The sequence below is a fragment of the Apis mellifera genome, linkage group LG13 (assembly GCF_003254395.2).
Source record: "Apis mellifera strain DH4 linkage group LG13, Amel_HAv3.1, whole genome shotgun sequence".
Classification (NCBI taxonomy): domain Eukaryota; kingdom Metazoa; phylum Arthropoda; class Insecta; order Hymenoptera; family Apidae; genus Apis; species Apis mellifera.
In genome coordinates, this window is record NC_037650.1 from 4,866,658 (window position 1) to 4,880,561 (window position 13,904).

At 38.8% G+C, this 13,904-nt stretch overlaps 2 protein-coding genes across 7 annotated transcripts in view; one reads left to right on the plus strand and one right to left on the minus strand.

The window, feature by feature from the left end:
* Positions 1–232: 232 nt before the first annotated feature.
* Positions 233–10,874, minus strand: LOC413549 (chondroitin sulfate synthase 1). 3 transcript variants are annotated; one of them, XM_396991.7, is made up of 7 exons: positions 10,164–10,873; positions 7,142–7,243; positions 5,720–6,702; positions 3,635–3,775; positions 3,372–3,552; positions 2,399–2,755; positions 233–2,267 (listed from the first exon to the last, which is right to left on the minus strand). In XM_396991.7, the coding sequence occupies exons 3-7, from the start codon at positions 6,539–6,541 to the stop codon at positions 1,306–1,308; spliced, it is 2,463 nt and encodes an 820-aa protein (XP_396991.5). In that variant the 5' UTR covers positions 6,542–6,702; positions 7,142–7,243; positions 10,164–10,873; the 3' UTR covers positions 233–1,305. The 3 variants fall into 3 exon arrangements, with proteins under 3 accessions (XP_396991.5, XP_006560483.2, XP_006560484.2); XM_006560420.2 differs by lacking the exon at positions 10,164–10,873 and adding an exon at positions 9,891–10,156; XM_006560421.3 differs by lacking the exon at positions 7,142–7,243 and having other exon boundaries at positions 10,164–10,874.
* Positions 10,875–13,468: 2,594 nt separating this feature from the next.
* LOC409961 (heterogeneous nuclear ribonucleoprotein 27C) overlaps positions 13,469–13,904 on the plus strand; it is a 33,646-nt gene continuing 33,210 nt past the window's right edge. Inside the window, exon 1 of one of the 4 annotated variants that reach the window (XM_006560415.3) lies at positions 13,469–13,634. In XM_006560415.3, coding sequence (XP_006560478.1) covers positions 13,597–13,634 — 38 coding nt within the window. In that variant the 5' untranslated portion in view covers positions 13,469–13,596. The remainder of the gene's footprint in view (positions 13,635–13,904) is intronic. The other 3 variants (XM_016915913.2, XM_006560416.3, XM_006560417.3) reach the window with 3 other exon arrangements.

Genomic DNA, 13,904 nt, shown 5'->3' on the forward strand with positions numbered 1-13,904 from the left:
AGGAATTAGTTAAATTGGGAAAAGATTATTCACGAGATATCGGTTAATTGCTATCTTCAACTAACGAGAAAATTTCATCACGATCCTTAAGAAGACCTTGAGCGAAACCTTATAAGTTGAAGACACTTTCTAACCGAGGAAAAATATGGATAGCGTCCGAGATATTTTCCTCTGGGAATGGAGAAGATGTAGAAGATCGAATAAAGAGAGAAGGAAGTTTCGAAGCGATAAATTGATAATGATAGAAGAGCAATTTATATTTTTAAACTTTTTTTCTTTCTTTTCTAAGGTAATAACGATTGACAAAGGTAACAAACAAAATTATTTATAATAAAGAAATTTTATTTCGATAAAACGTCGAAGCATCTTAACGAATTGTATAAATGATTATGCAAAACTCGCATTGCTAGAAATTGTACGATACTGTTTGCGGTGTAGATAAAGAAATAAAATAAAATAGGCAGTATACGTAAAATTCACAAATTAAAATTTATACACAAGGCACAATAATATCACATTTACTTACAAAATTTGTTCGATGACGTAACGCTACGTTTATTAGGAGTATTGGCATCTTAAATCGTTTCAACTTATTTAGTCACGAAATTATTCACTTTCGTGCGGAACTAATAACACAACTTTTTATAAATTCTTCGCCTCTTTTTTTTTTTTTTTAAATTATAATACAAATAAATTTATTAATGATGGAACGTAGTATTTATAAAAAAAAAAAAAGAAATACTAGTATGCTCTTCCGGGTGTGTTTAATGAATATTCAGTAAACTAGTAGCAACCGAAAAGCGATACATCACATTTATAACGTAAAAATAATGCCAAGATTTAATAATCGATATACAAAATATCAATGCGTCGATTGAAGTTTTTTTTTTTTCTCTTTTCCTCATCAATGATATTTTGTATATCGTTAATAATTTCTAATATTTAAAGTATATGTTTATACGTAAAAAGATAAACGATGATCGAAGTATTCAATACTTCTCTCGTTAAATATATCTTCGTTATTTTATTATAAATTAAAGTTTACAAGATCTGTTTTATCGACACAACACACAGTTCAACTTGATCATTACGATCTAATCTTATTAGAGGAAAAAAAACTTTGGTGAATTCGCGATCGACGATTAAATATTCAATGTACGTTTTCAGTTCCGTTAATTACACCGTGTATATACAAAATATTATTCTATCTACGATGATGTTCCATACGACATCGCATGGTTAGACTCATGATTTCTATCTTATCGACCGAGATAAGGTAGTTATTTTAAAGATCGCTCGTTTCGTTCAACCCGCAGCACGCGTTAAATTAGCCCGCCTGGCTTTGGCATATTGCAATATTTCCGGATTTTCGTAAATCATTTGGGCTAACGTCTCTGTTCCAGCCAACGTGTCAGCCTTGGTTCCCATACACATGGACCATTGCGTCTCCGACAGATCTTTACTGCACTCGACATCGTGGTAAACGTGAACCAAATCTTTGTCAGCCGCTCTAAAGATCTTGATACTCGACTTGATCACCCTCTCGTAGAAATCTACGTCCTCCTTGCCCCATCCTTGGATGGATAGATTGAAACCGCCCACGTGTTTGTAATCCTGTTTGTACAAGGAGACGATGCCGAATCCAAATTGCCTCCAATATCCCGCCATTTCGTTTATGGCGAACGTGTCTGGACTTTTCGTGTCCCCGTAAACGATCTTTGGATCATATTGACTGAACACCACCGGGAAATACATTTGTCTATCTAAAAGAGTATTGACGCGAATTCTGTAGAGAGCCGACTCGGTAAATGCAATATCGACGTCGATGAACAGCATTAAATCGTTGTTCTTCAATCTCGATACACCGTAATTAAGAGCCTTGGCTCTGGAAAATGTACCAGAAATAGGAATAATATCAATACTGGCGCTACGATACTTGTATTTCAATCGTTCCACCAAATCTATCGTTCGATTGAACGAGTTTTCCGTTCTATGATGATAGAGCATGATCAACAGTGCGGTCCTCTCTCCGCTCGTTAAACAGATCTCTTCGTAATTTTGAAGGAATCGTCGAAAAATCTCGTATCTTCCGGACAATGGTAGAATAAAATGAACCATCTTATCCTTGACCGGATCCACTTCCTCGAAGTTGAAATTCAAATTTAAGAAACCACCGCGGAATATATTCTGCAACGACTTGTCGCTCTCTCGATTTTTTTGCGTTTCGTCGACTTCCACACCGTTCACTGTTTCTCGCATTTCCACACCTGCGAATGAGAAAGAAAGAAAGAAAGAAAGAAAGAAGGAAAGGAAAGAGAAGAATATTTTTCAATTCGTCTCGCTTTTCATTTCATCGTTTTCTAAAGGCAGAGAAAATTTCTTCAGGCTTGAAGGCTACCTGTGAAATGTTGATGAAGATACACGTGCCTCCTGACAGGTAGCGTAACCTTTCTACCTCTGTACTTTCGATACACGAGAAGAAGATCCAATATCGTGTCAGCGCCGTAGGAATCTACTCTTCTGTACCCGTAAAGAGTTGACCTTTCCTCGACTACTCGGCCACGCTGCCGTGAACAGGCATTTATGGAAGCCATCACTTCTCTCGTAATGTCCTCCAAACCTTCTTTTATGTCGCTGTGAATTCTTCTTCTGGGATTCGAATCCCCTAGGCTGTACTCGGATCTCGACAAGAAATCCCAAGGAATTACTTCGTCGCTCGTCGTCGGTTTGAACGAACGAAGTCCTGCCGAAACACCTGAATCAAACAAAGAAAAATATAACGTAACAAAGAAATGGAACGAAAATCTCTCTCTCTCTCTTATAAAAACTTACATAATTAAAATAATAATTTTCGCGATATAAGATTATTCATCGTATCGTATATCATAAAATGACTTATATCTCGGATATCCATCGATGCATTCGAAATTATTCGACGTTGTTATCACGGGAGCGCGAATGTGAAATCCGTTTTATGCGTACTCGTGAATTAGGCGTGAATGCAAAGCGCAGAAGAGATGAAAATTAGTAGAGTCACGATCGAAGTCCCCGATCGTTCCGTGTGATGGGCTCAAACGAATCGTGTCGTGGCTCGCATCTGCTCCGCTCTCTGCCACGCTCCCGACGATCAATTCGCACGGGCTAATCGGTCTAAATGGCTCTATTAATAACGCACATCCAGGGAAACGCGATTGTTCTTGAAATCAATGATTCACGCTCGCCTCGTCAAATATCCCGCAGTTTCGAAAACTGTTACGCTCCACGTTTCGAGGATCGAGTTTATCTCAATGACATCGTTTTTAAACACCCGCCCATTCCCCTCCGTTGTTAATTTCACGGCCTCGAAATTCTTGGCAAATATAACCATTTACCCAATATTTCGGTGTCACCGGGATACAGTTTCGAATAAGGCTTGACTGGAAACAGTGGGACACGATCGGCTATCTCGTAATTCTTCAGATTCTCCACTCTGATCCCCAATTGCTTCGCCATAGTGTAAATATCCCTGTGAAGATTGAGTCTCTCTTGTTGCAGATCTTGAATCTTAAGTCCCTGGAAAACGAAAAAAAGAGGGGAGGCAGCTTTTTGCAAACTGAGGGAACAAGAGGAAGGGAGAGATGACATCGATACCAACCCTCATGTAATTGTGCAATCTGTACATGTGCGGCGGATTTTTAACAGGATGCAACGTAATAGCACGGTGAACTTCTTTTTTCTTCAAGTTTCCGGTGAACGCTTGCGCCCCGGAACTGTTGTGATACAGGATAGACTGCATCTGCAAAAGAGCGAAAGCATCCAGTAAATTGTTCCAGCTGTTTTCAATTAAGATTAAAAGCGGACAAATGATGACAATGTCGCCGTTTACCACGGACAGAAGATATTCGAGATTTCGTCGTTGATTTCGCGCGATATAACGAGCTTGTAATATCTTCGAAAAAGAATATTCTTCGATTCGAAGAATATTTTTAGAATTTAGGCTCAGAGATTCTAAAATATCGTAAACTTCCTGCCGGTTCACTGGTCTCATAATAAATATTAGCGCGTATACGAAACCGCATCTTAGTCGAGGAGCAAGTGTTAATCAAGCTGCGAGACTGGGTGTGGTAGTATCTTATTACGAGGAATTATTCTACTGTTACATCTCTTGAATTAACTTGGTCATATTCTAACGTTATTCATTTGTTTCAACGTTCCTGCAAATTTTATCCGGTTAAAAAAGTTTAAAATTGAAATATGGAATTTTAAAAGAAAAAAAAAAGAGAGAGAGAGAGAAAACAAGAACGTTATACTCAAATCGTAAATCTATCGTCATGACTGTAATGCGCCTCGATCAATCAATAGATTGACATAGAAACAGTATAAAAATTGTATGTACGACAAACACTTCGTAGTTATTGCATGTCGTAAGAATGGCTATTAAGTGTTTCGACCTTACGGCGAGCATGAAGACGGGAACGTACGGGCTGTCAGTAGGTTATTAGGCTACGATTTAGTTCGTATCTAACTACTAACATCCTCGTCTCTCCATTTTTACCTTTCGAGTGAAATGTTGTCCAAGCCTCTCATGTTCATCCTCGAATCGATAATTTTCAGATTTCGAGGAAAAACATCGATCGTAAATTTCTCTTCCCGGCCGATCATTTCCAACACGTACGTATTTTGAAGAAAAGGAGAGAAAGAGATCTATCTCTCTGTTTTTTTTCTTTCTTTCCCTTTTTTTTTCTTTTTTATTGAAACTTCCTTCCGTCCAGAATAACCTTTTCTCTTAACGCCAACGAAAACAGGCGTAAAAAAAAAAAAAAAAATTAATTTTATTGGATCGTGTTTCGATGTTCAATGTTGCCCTTGGCAAAATGACATAATAATTCGCGTTCCACATCGTGGAACCGCGAGCGCAATCGTGAATGCAAACGTGCAGTTCGATTAAATTATTGCAAGGAGCGCGATAAGAGATTTAAGCGCTTCGTGCTACTAAATTGTTACTTAAGCACTTCGACCTAATGCCGAGTGTCAAGATGGAGGAGAATGACTCGATCTGGCCACTGGGTTAGCAGGGTACTATTCGCTTGTACTTAACGACTAACATCCTCATCTGTGCATTGTACCTTCCGAGTTAACCCAATGATAGCGTACCCTGTATATGATGCAGATGCGTAGCTTATATTTAAATCGATAATATATACACATCGAATGGAAACAGATCGTTTTATACCATTTATCGTATTTTCAAATATCGTCGAAAATGATCAAATATGGATTCGAGTCATCTGAATCTGATCGTGACACAATTTTCCATTAATACGCAGGAAACGTAGAATTCTCAGAAGAAGAATCTTCGTTCTCGAAGGAAGAAATTTCATATGATATATAAAAATTGTCGAGAAAGGAGACGCATAACATTCTGTGGGATATCGTGTCGTTGAAACGAACCGTGAGTCTGCGACGACGATCAACAAATTACACGTGTTATCAACGTTCCCATTTATTACGGTGTATGTATATCGGGAGAGAGAAGAAAACAGGATGACCAAAAATAGATTTAATAGTTGCATGAGTACGAGACACGTCGTCCGTGCAACCGGACGATGCAGAGGAAAGCGTAGCGCACGGAGCAAGGAGCAAAGTTCGAAAATAAATTTTTCGTTGGCGATAAATTGTGGGAGGGAAAAAGGATCGACAATTCATCGATGTGAAAATTGGAAATGAAAAGAAAATTTACCTCGTAGCTCCAGGTGCAAGGTATACCGGCGTACTTTTGCACGCATCTTCCCAATTCAACGTCCTCGTGAGTGGTGTACAAATGTCTGAGGCAATACTTGATGTGGGGCACGATTCTTCTCAACGTCTCCCTGGACAGAATAACGCCTGGCCCGCCCATGCAAAAGTTCTCGTCGTACTCCAACGAGAGGAGGCCGAACTCCTCCGAGTTTCCTCTTCCCGCCTGGCCGATGTACATCGCCCTGTTGGAATTGACGGATCGTAGCAGTTGCTCCAGACGATCGGTCCTCACGTAAACGTCATCGTCCGCCCTGAGAAACCACTCGAAACGGTCCCCGTAGTTGTTCCACATGTACTGAAGCATCATGAACGATTTCTTCTGAGGTGGATACGTGTCGTCGACACGGGGCAACGCCACCAACGGTAGATCGGGGCAATTGTTCGGGACTACCGAGTTTTCGGACGAGAAGAAGGCAATTTTTCCCGGCAGCTCCTTGCCCCAAGTCTCGTAGACGGCCTTGGCTCGCGAATCCAGATACTTGCTCGCCGTCATCACGCCCACGAACACCAAACTGGTCGAGGAACTGTTTATCCGCTCGTCGTCTTCCAATTTCGGAACGTTTCTCGCCGATGGTTTGATTAACAGCCGCGAGCCAGGCATCGAGGACGCGTAAACGTTTAACCGTTGATGTTGGCTGCTCGAGGAGAGTATCTTGTAGCTTTGGATGAGGAAACCTAGGAGAAGGCCCACTATCAGGCCCAGAATGGCGCTGGCCAGTCCACGTCGTTTACGCATCACTGGGTGAAACGTCACCTCATCCATTGATCTCGTGGGGTCTGTGGATCTCCGGCTGGGTTCATCTTTCTAGCGCCCGTGATCCCCTTCTTTAATGATTCCAATGTGTTGATTAGCGCGAGTGCTGGAAATTCTTCGTACGATCCCATCGCTCCTCCTTCTCGATACCGAGCACCGGTCGCTCAAACCTGTGGAACAACGCCTCGTAATATTACGCTTTTCTTCCATGTTCTATATTCGCGACAATTTCGACGATTTCAAAATCCAGTGAACGAACGTCGATTGATTTATGATCGTCAGAGAGAGAGAGAGAGAATAAAAAAAAATAAAGACACCTGGATGAATTTGACGTTCGGCACGTTTCAAAGGAATATAATATTCTTTATATTCATTGGACTTTGGCACGACACGTTCGTTTGCCATTTAAAGAGCAAACTTTAGCCGTGTATTTTTTGCCTTGTTCTCTGTATGACTATAAAAGCGCTCGTTGTTTGGTCAGTCGTTTATTTTTACATTAGCCTTGTGGGAAACGAATTGAACGAAACCGATTATCTTCGTCAAACGATACGTTATCTTCGGATATGATGTAACTGGTCGGTTATTTCGTAAAAAACTACCATTACTTACATCGAGTATTTTTATCAATAACGCCAACGCTGCATTCTGCCGAATCCCATAGCTGTTCGGGAAGAATTTCGAAACCTTTGCGAAACGATCGTTCATGTTAATCTGAAAGAAATGGAAAAAAAAAAAAAAGAAAAAAAAACGGTGGTGTCGGATTACAAACGGATTACCAATTATATCTTCGTTGGTAAAAATCGACACGATCAATTATGCACGATCGATCGAGATCGCACACGTGTTGACACGATAGATACACTGACTCGAACTTTTCGTCTCGCCCAATTAATATTTGATTTTCGATACGTGGCTCCGTTTCGCTTCTACGTTGAATATTTCGTAACTCTTCTTCGATTGTCGAACGCCGATAGATTAATATAATAATTCGTATTCGTACGTCGTTCGAATCACGCGTGCATACTCGGCTCGATGAGTCGATACTAGCCTATCGATAATCGATCGAAACGATCTCTGACTCAATCGATGGATAATATTTAAACTCTAATGAATTCGATTATTTGTATTGGGATCAAGCAACTTGTAAAAAACTTGAGATTGATTATCCGATTCGAGGATATTAGTTTCTGTCTGCTGTATTTTCTGCTGCTACGTCGTGAGAACCGACGATAACGAGACGGATAACGCTGCGCGAGTTTGCAAAACCGCAGGTTAGATAATAGTATATCCAAGAACGAGGACTTGGCTCCGTTAGAAGACTTTCTTGATCAATTAATCCGATACTTGGCTCATTCTAGTAACACAAATAATGAGAAAACACGTTTTCTCTAAGAATATTTTGCATTCTTCGATTTTTCGATTTTTCAAGAGGAATACCGTTAAATATTTTTTTTCCCTTCGTCGTGTTTCGAATTTCAAAGAGGACGAAGAAATTGCGTAGCAGTCCCACTTACGCGCGTTTGTCGATCTGTGAAAATATAAGAAGCATTCGTCTTCCGTACGGTTAGCTGAGATTGATTCCCTAAACGGTATAGACGAAGAATTGTCCCTTGAGAAAACCGGTTCCCAGGCAAACTGATATACATATCTTTGCGAATGCGGGCAGTTATCGAATTTCGTTGCACAAAGGAATCGTTTTATTCGCGCCAGACCAACAAGGAAAAACACCTGATGTACCGTAAAATACTAAGTTAACGGTTAATTCGATTCTAAAACAAGGAAATATATATATATATATATATATATATATATATTTCCACGAGAATAGAAATGGCATTAAATCACTGGAGGAAAGGACTTTCTCGTTAACTGTAAATTAATTATTCGTTAAATGAAAGATCGCTTGATGGTCATCGACGATTGTTGGTAGTCGTTATTCACACACCAGTTTCCGTTCTCACAATCTTCCCGCGTTTATTCTCTCTTGTGGAATGGGGAAAAGAAAAATCAGATTCCCGTTAAAATCCACGGTTAACGCGATTTATCTTGGCCGGTGCAATAATATTCAATAGAAGACGACGCGTAAATTTAATATTCGTCCGCGACGCGATTAATCTTATCTAGTTTGAACAAGATTGCTCTGGAATAATAACACCTTCGAAGATAATTTGAAGTGCGAGGGAAATTGGCGCGGCTGTTTTATCGATAATTTCCATCGTTCTCCTTCTTTCTCTTCCTTATTACACCTTTCACCGACGAGATCGACCATTAACGATCGATCGTCGTCATCGTTGGAGGGAAAATACGCTTTGATACCGTTAGAAATCGATAGATTCGCGTTGTGACACGATAGTGTTGACAATCGCGATTACACGGTTGAATCGGCAAATCCACGAAATCCCGGTGTTCGTCCCGTTAAAGGATGCGATTCGAAGTGACGTGCAGGAATGAGGAGGTATACTAAAGGCGGGAGAACCGGTTTAAGCCGAAAGTCAGCTCCAGATCTCCGCTAGTTCCTACGGTAGGATACGATTCCTAGTTCTTTTCTTTGCTTACGAGGATAAAGATGAATCGGGAAAAAGAAGAATCTCGAAGATCGTCGTCATCGTCGTCGGTATACCACGAATAGAAACGGTCGATACATCCTCGTCTCTCTTAAAATAATCTTCGAGAAAGTGGAAATTGAAATTTGTATATACGAGGTACATACACGATTCCTTCGAAAATATATATATATTAAATTCGTATGAATTTTATATGAATTTGTATATTCGTATAAATATATATATATATATATACGTACGTTGCGAGTAAGTGTGACAATATTCAGAAGAGCGACGAAATTTCCATTTATTTTAATCAATTCTACGAGAGAGAGAGAGATTTGCATACGTTCGGTGAGTCACGATAAAGTGGTCGACTGGCTGAACACACGTTGCGGTTAAATTCTCGTGACTGCCCGGTCTCGTTAACTTCCGAACGATTGTATTTTCGAGAAGAAGGGATCGAGCAAAGAAGAGGCGAGTTATTAAAAGTTGTTGCGTGGAACGTTAGGCCTCCGTTAATTGTTCCCACAGACGTGGAGCCGCGGTTCAGGCCAAATCATAGAGGCGTCAGAAGAGTAGACTTGACTCGTAGCCGTGACTCGAATCGAAGACAAGCAAGCCAAGTACAAGTTTGAAAGAGTCATCGACTTTTCGAGTTCGAGAGCTGATGATAATAACGAAAGGCTTTTGCGGCCTCTCGACGAGTTCGCCGGTTCACGGCTGAACAATCTCATTAAACGGCAACTCGACGTTCCAAACAAATATCCTTTGTATTCGAGCCGTCTTAATTTATTAAATGCGGAAGCACTTACGTAAGCCGGCCGGAAAAATAAAACTTCGAATTTCATCCTGGCAATTTATAATATCACGCTCGATCCAAATTCCATTCTCACTCGCGAAAACAACGAGATTCTCACACAATCACTGTACCGACCGAAAATCCGTTTCTCGATCCGCGAGTATATATATATACGACACCTTCCTTAACTTTCCACCATTCAATTTATATTAATAAATGGTGTACAATACGCGCTCCCCTATCAGACGAAGCAACAGATTCCATTATTCACCGTGAATACGTGTACCTTGGTTTCTAGAGCAACTTCTTCCGACCGGGTTCAGCGTTCGGCGTGTGCACGTGGGTCTTAACTGGCGCCGAAAAAAGCCGGGTTACGGCCCCGCTGCATCCGCCACGGTATGACAGATAACCGTAAACGAAGAGATGATGAGAGAAACGTGGAAAGGCACGGAGGCCCCCGTCGTGGCACCGGCCGCGGTCGTGTTGCGAGCAGGATGTCGGAGCGGCGACTGAACCAGACGAGACTGAAAGCCGGCTAGCAGTCAGCCAGTCGGGCAAGCAGTCGTCAGGCAACAAGCAGTCACCCGGCTAGACCCAGGCAACCTGATCGGCCGGGATATACTAAAGCTTTTCAACGGACGGGGCAGAAACTTTTCGTTCGGATATCAAGGAAATGGAGTCGATATACGCAGGCTTGGTTCTATGCTCTTGACCTCGGTTACTTTCGATAGAATCCGATTCGATAAATTGTCTCCTCCGTCCGTTACGTACAGAGATCCATTTATCGTGTGATCGTGGCATGATAATACTTCTTTTTTTTTTTTTTTGCAGATTTTCGAAAAGGGAGGATATGGAAAATTACGTAAGAATTTCTTGTAGATGTTTTTTGAACGAGCTTGTCGATTTTTCCAACTGGAATCTTCCATGAAGAGGACGCGCGAGTGTGTTCGCGTTGATATAATATGCGCGATGCATGAAAAAGCAATGAACTGTAAAATTACTCTGTGTATGTATGTGTGTATATGTATATATATATATATATATATATATTTCAATAGGAGTGTTGCGATCAAATTAGTCGACTCGAAAACGAATGGTTTTCTATTTTTACGGGAGAATTATCGATATAGACCTGATTACCTAAATTTTGGAACAAACGGTATACGGTCGAACGTAAACGGATTCTAAATTTAGAACTCGTGACCCTCTAAAAGTACTCTTATCTGTGGGAACTTTATACACCTCGAGACAACTTTTAAAAAAGAAGAGTGTGTTTTTAGAAATTCTCAAAAGTTAAAAAATTGCTTTGAAATTAAATCTTCTTTTTGAACGTGTACCGTGAGTACTATTTACTATATCTATATATGTATATATATATAAATTTAAATTACTTATTTTATCAATCAAAGATATATAGATACGCGTTCGTGATATCGTTACGATACCTTGGTGAATTCATTGTCATACGCGATATTACTATTCTCTATTCATGCTCATTCGTGAGTAAGCGAGACATTTGTTTACTCTTGTCGAATGCCGAAGAGAGGAACGAGTTGTATATACACGGGTATATCTGCTTAACGTATTGTGTAACAAGATGCATAAAATAAATGTGTAGCACACACCTACGCGATCGTCGCGTGCTCGCGTTAGAACGTAATAACGAACGTTACTAAAGGCCGGTTAGTAAGAACAGTCGAAGCTGACACACTATAGCGTCGCGTCCGTAAAGCAGGAACTTCCGTCGAAATAGAAGCGAATTGAACTACCTTTACGCTTCGTGAATTTCATATTATCTCCCATTCGCCATGCTCGATCCTTGCTCGAGCGGAACGATCGGATTAAGACGCGAAGGAGCGACATAGGTGTGTTATAAAAATTTTAAAAAGATCGATCGTGCGTAATGTCGAGCGACACGCAACTTAGAGAAACGGATAGTTCAGCTCGAATAGTTTTATTTTTTTCTTTTTTTTTTTTTTTTTGTGATACAAGCTTGTTCCGCGATTATTTTATCCAGTCGAATTATATCGCGGTTGAATAACGAGAATTCTAATAGTGATTCAAACGTTTGCAATTAAAATTAAATTGGCGGGCCGGATGAATCGGGCGAGGAAGGAAAGAGTTGCTCGAGTTAAATAATTTTATTTTTAGCCGCCTTGTGGATATCCTTCAGCCGGAAAGGCGGAGGAGAAAGAGGAATCGATCCCTCGAATTATACACACGTGATAACCTTTGATTTTTAGGCCATCTTTGTTACGATTCTTCGATTAACAGTGTTTATTACTTTCCGGGAAGTTAACGATCTCTAACTACCGTGTGAAGGAAAAATTATGGAATGGGAACGAATTGTAAGCAAATGAAAAAGAAACTGTACCGGAATAATCTTACCCTGTTCGTATATTTAGAACTTATTATTCTTACCATTTAAGGAAATTTATTTAATCAATTTCTTTTTAAAAACACTTTACCTTTTTTTTAACCTTTTTTAAATGATAAATATAATGGTAAATGTTTAAACAAAAATTCTGACTTGAAATATATTTTTAAAAATATTTAAGGTAAGTCTGATTGTTCAGTTCTGCGTGTTTTACATTGTCACAGATTTATGGGATGAAAGATTTGATCGTCTATATGGTATAAATAATTATGAAAAAAAAAAAAATCATGAAAAAAATTGTATAGAAAAAATTATTTTTGTTTTTTATTAAAAATATTTGTTTAGCGTTGGATTTAATGCAATATTTTTAATTAATATAATTATATAATATATAAAATTATGTAAAATCTAATATTTACATCGTTCTGTTTAAGTTCTTTATGAAATTATTACAGATATAAATGTTATTACTCAATATAATGTTTTTTTATGCATTATGCAACGACTAGAAGATTGCATTTTTATGTAAGGAAGAAATTAATATGTTTTGTTTGTAAAAATGTGAATTTATAGATATATTATGATGTAAATCCATTTTTCAATACAAATGTGCTTATTCTCACCTCAATTAAGTGGAAAAAATTTAATTTTTTCTATATATCAAACGAATCTTCTATATTTTAAATTATATGTGATTTAAAGTTTCCCGCCAATGTGAAAATAATATGGCGGATGCTCTGTGACGACAGATCGTTGAACCCAGAAATACTACTATATTCAACTAGTATATTTATTTCGACATATTTTTTACTTATCCATTAACAACATAGAAACATTATTATTGACGATTGCATTGATTATTTAAATATATATTGAATTCATTAAATATACATAATATTTTTTTCAGGGTTGTAATAATTGTAATAATCTAACTCGTATAGATTATGAAACAAGTAGATTAATATAGAATATTAATAATAACTGACTGTTTGAACGATATAAATATTAATTATTTTTGTTTTAAATATATAATATTTTTCAAGAAAAAATATAATTATATAAAATAGAAATATTTTAATGAAAATAAAATATAAAATCGTGATATTTGTAATGCAGAGGGCGTAATTTTCCTGTATGCACGTCCCTGAAGTACTGAATACGATTGCTGATTTGACTAGTGTACGAACGGAAGTGACGCGAGTCGCTTCGTTACGTTTACATTCTGTTCTCGACGTCGCGTTCATTGTGGGGAGCCATTACCCTCGTCCGCGCTAAGCATCGTGCCATATTCCCATTCGCGCCCTAATACTAACAACATTCTCGTAGTTTTAAGTGAAATATTATGAGAGTGAAGACCGAAATGGACGACGACGAAAAGGGGTAAGTCTGAATTGCATATTACTAGCCATTGAAAAGTATTTTTTATGCGAGAATTTTCGATCGACGCGTTCATGGATTGTCGGGTTTATTGCGTGGGATCTCCATTGCGTATTGCAGTTACTTCGTATCTCTTACTTGCTTTCAATGTTTGCCTGATCATGAGCTAAATTGCTTATCTACATTACGCAAAATGTCATCATGCTTCGTTATTCATATATGATTTTCATGATATGCGAGGCCAATCTTTTTTTCCTGCAGCAATAAACGATG

What these genes read in the sequence shown, in the direction of transcription:
- LOC413549 (XM_006560421.3), bottom strand. Translation starts at nt 6,541, where the DNA reads ATGGATGAGGTGACGTTTCACCCAGTGATGCGTAAACGACGTGGACTG. An exon ending in CTTGCACCTGGAGCTACGAG is followed by an intron (nt 3,776 to 5,719) that starts GTAAATTTTCTT and finishes GCTCTTTTGCAG; the next exon opens with ATGCAGTCTATCCTGTATCA. An exon ending in GATTGCACAATTACATGAGG is followed by an intron (nt 3,553 to 3,634) that starts GTTGGTATCGAT and finishes TTCGTTTTCCAG; the next exon opens with GGACTTAAGATTCAAGATCT.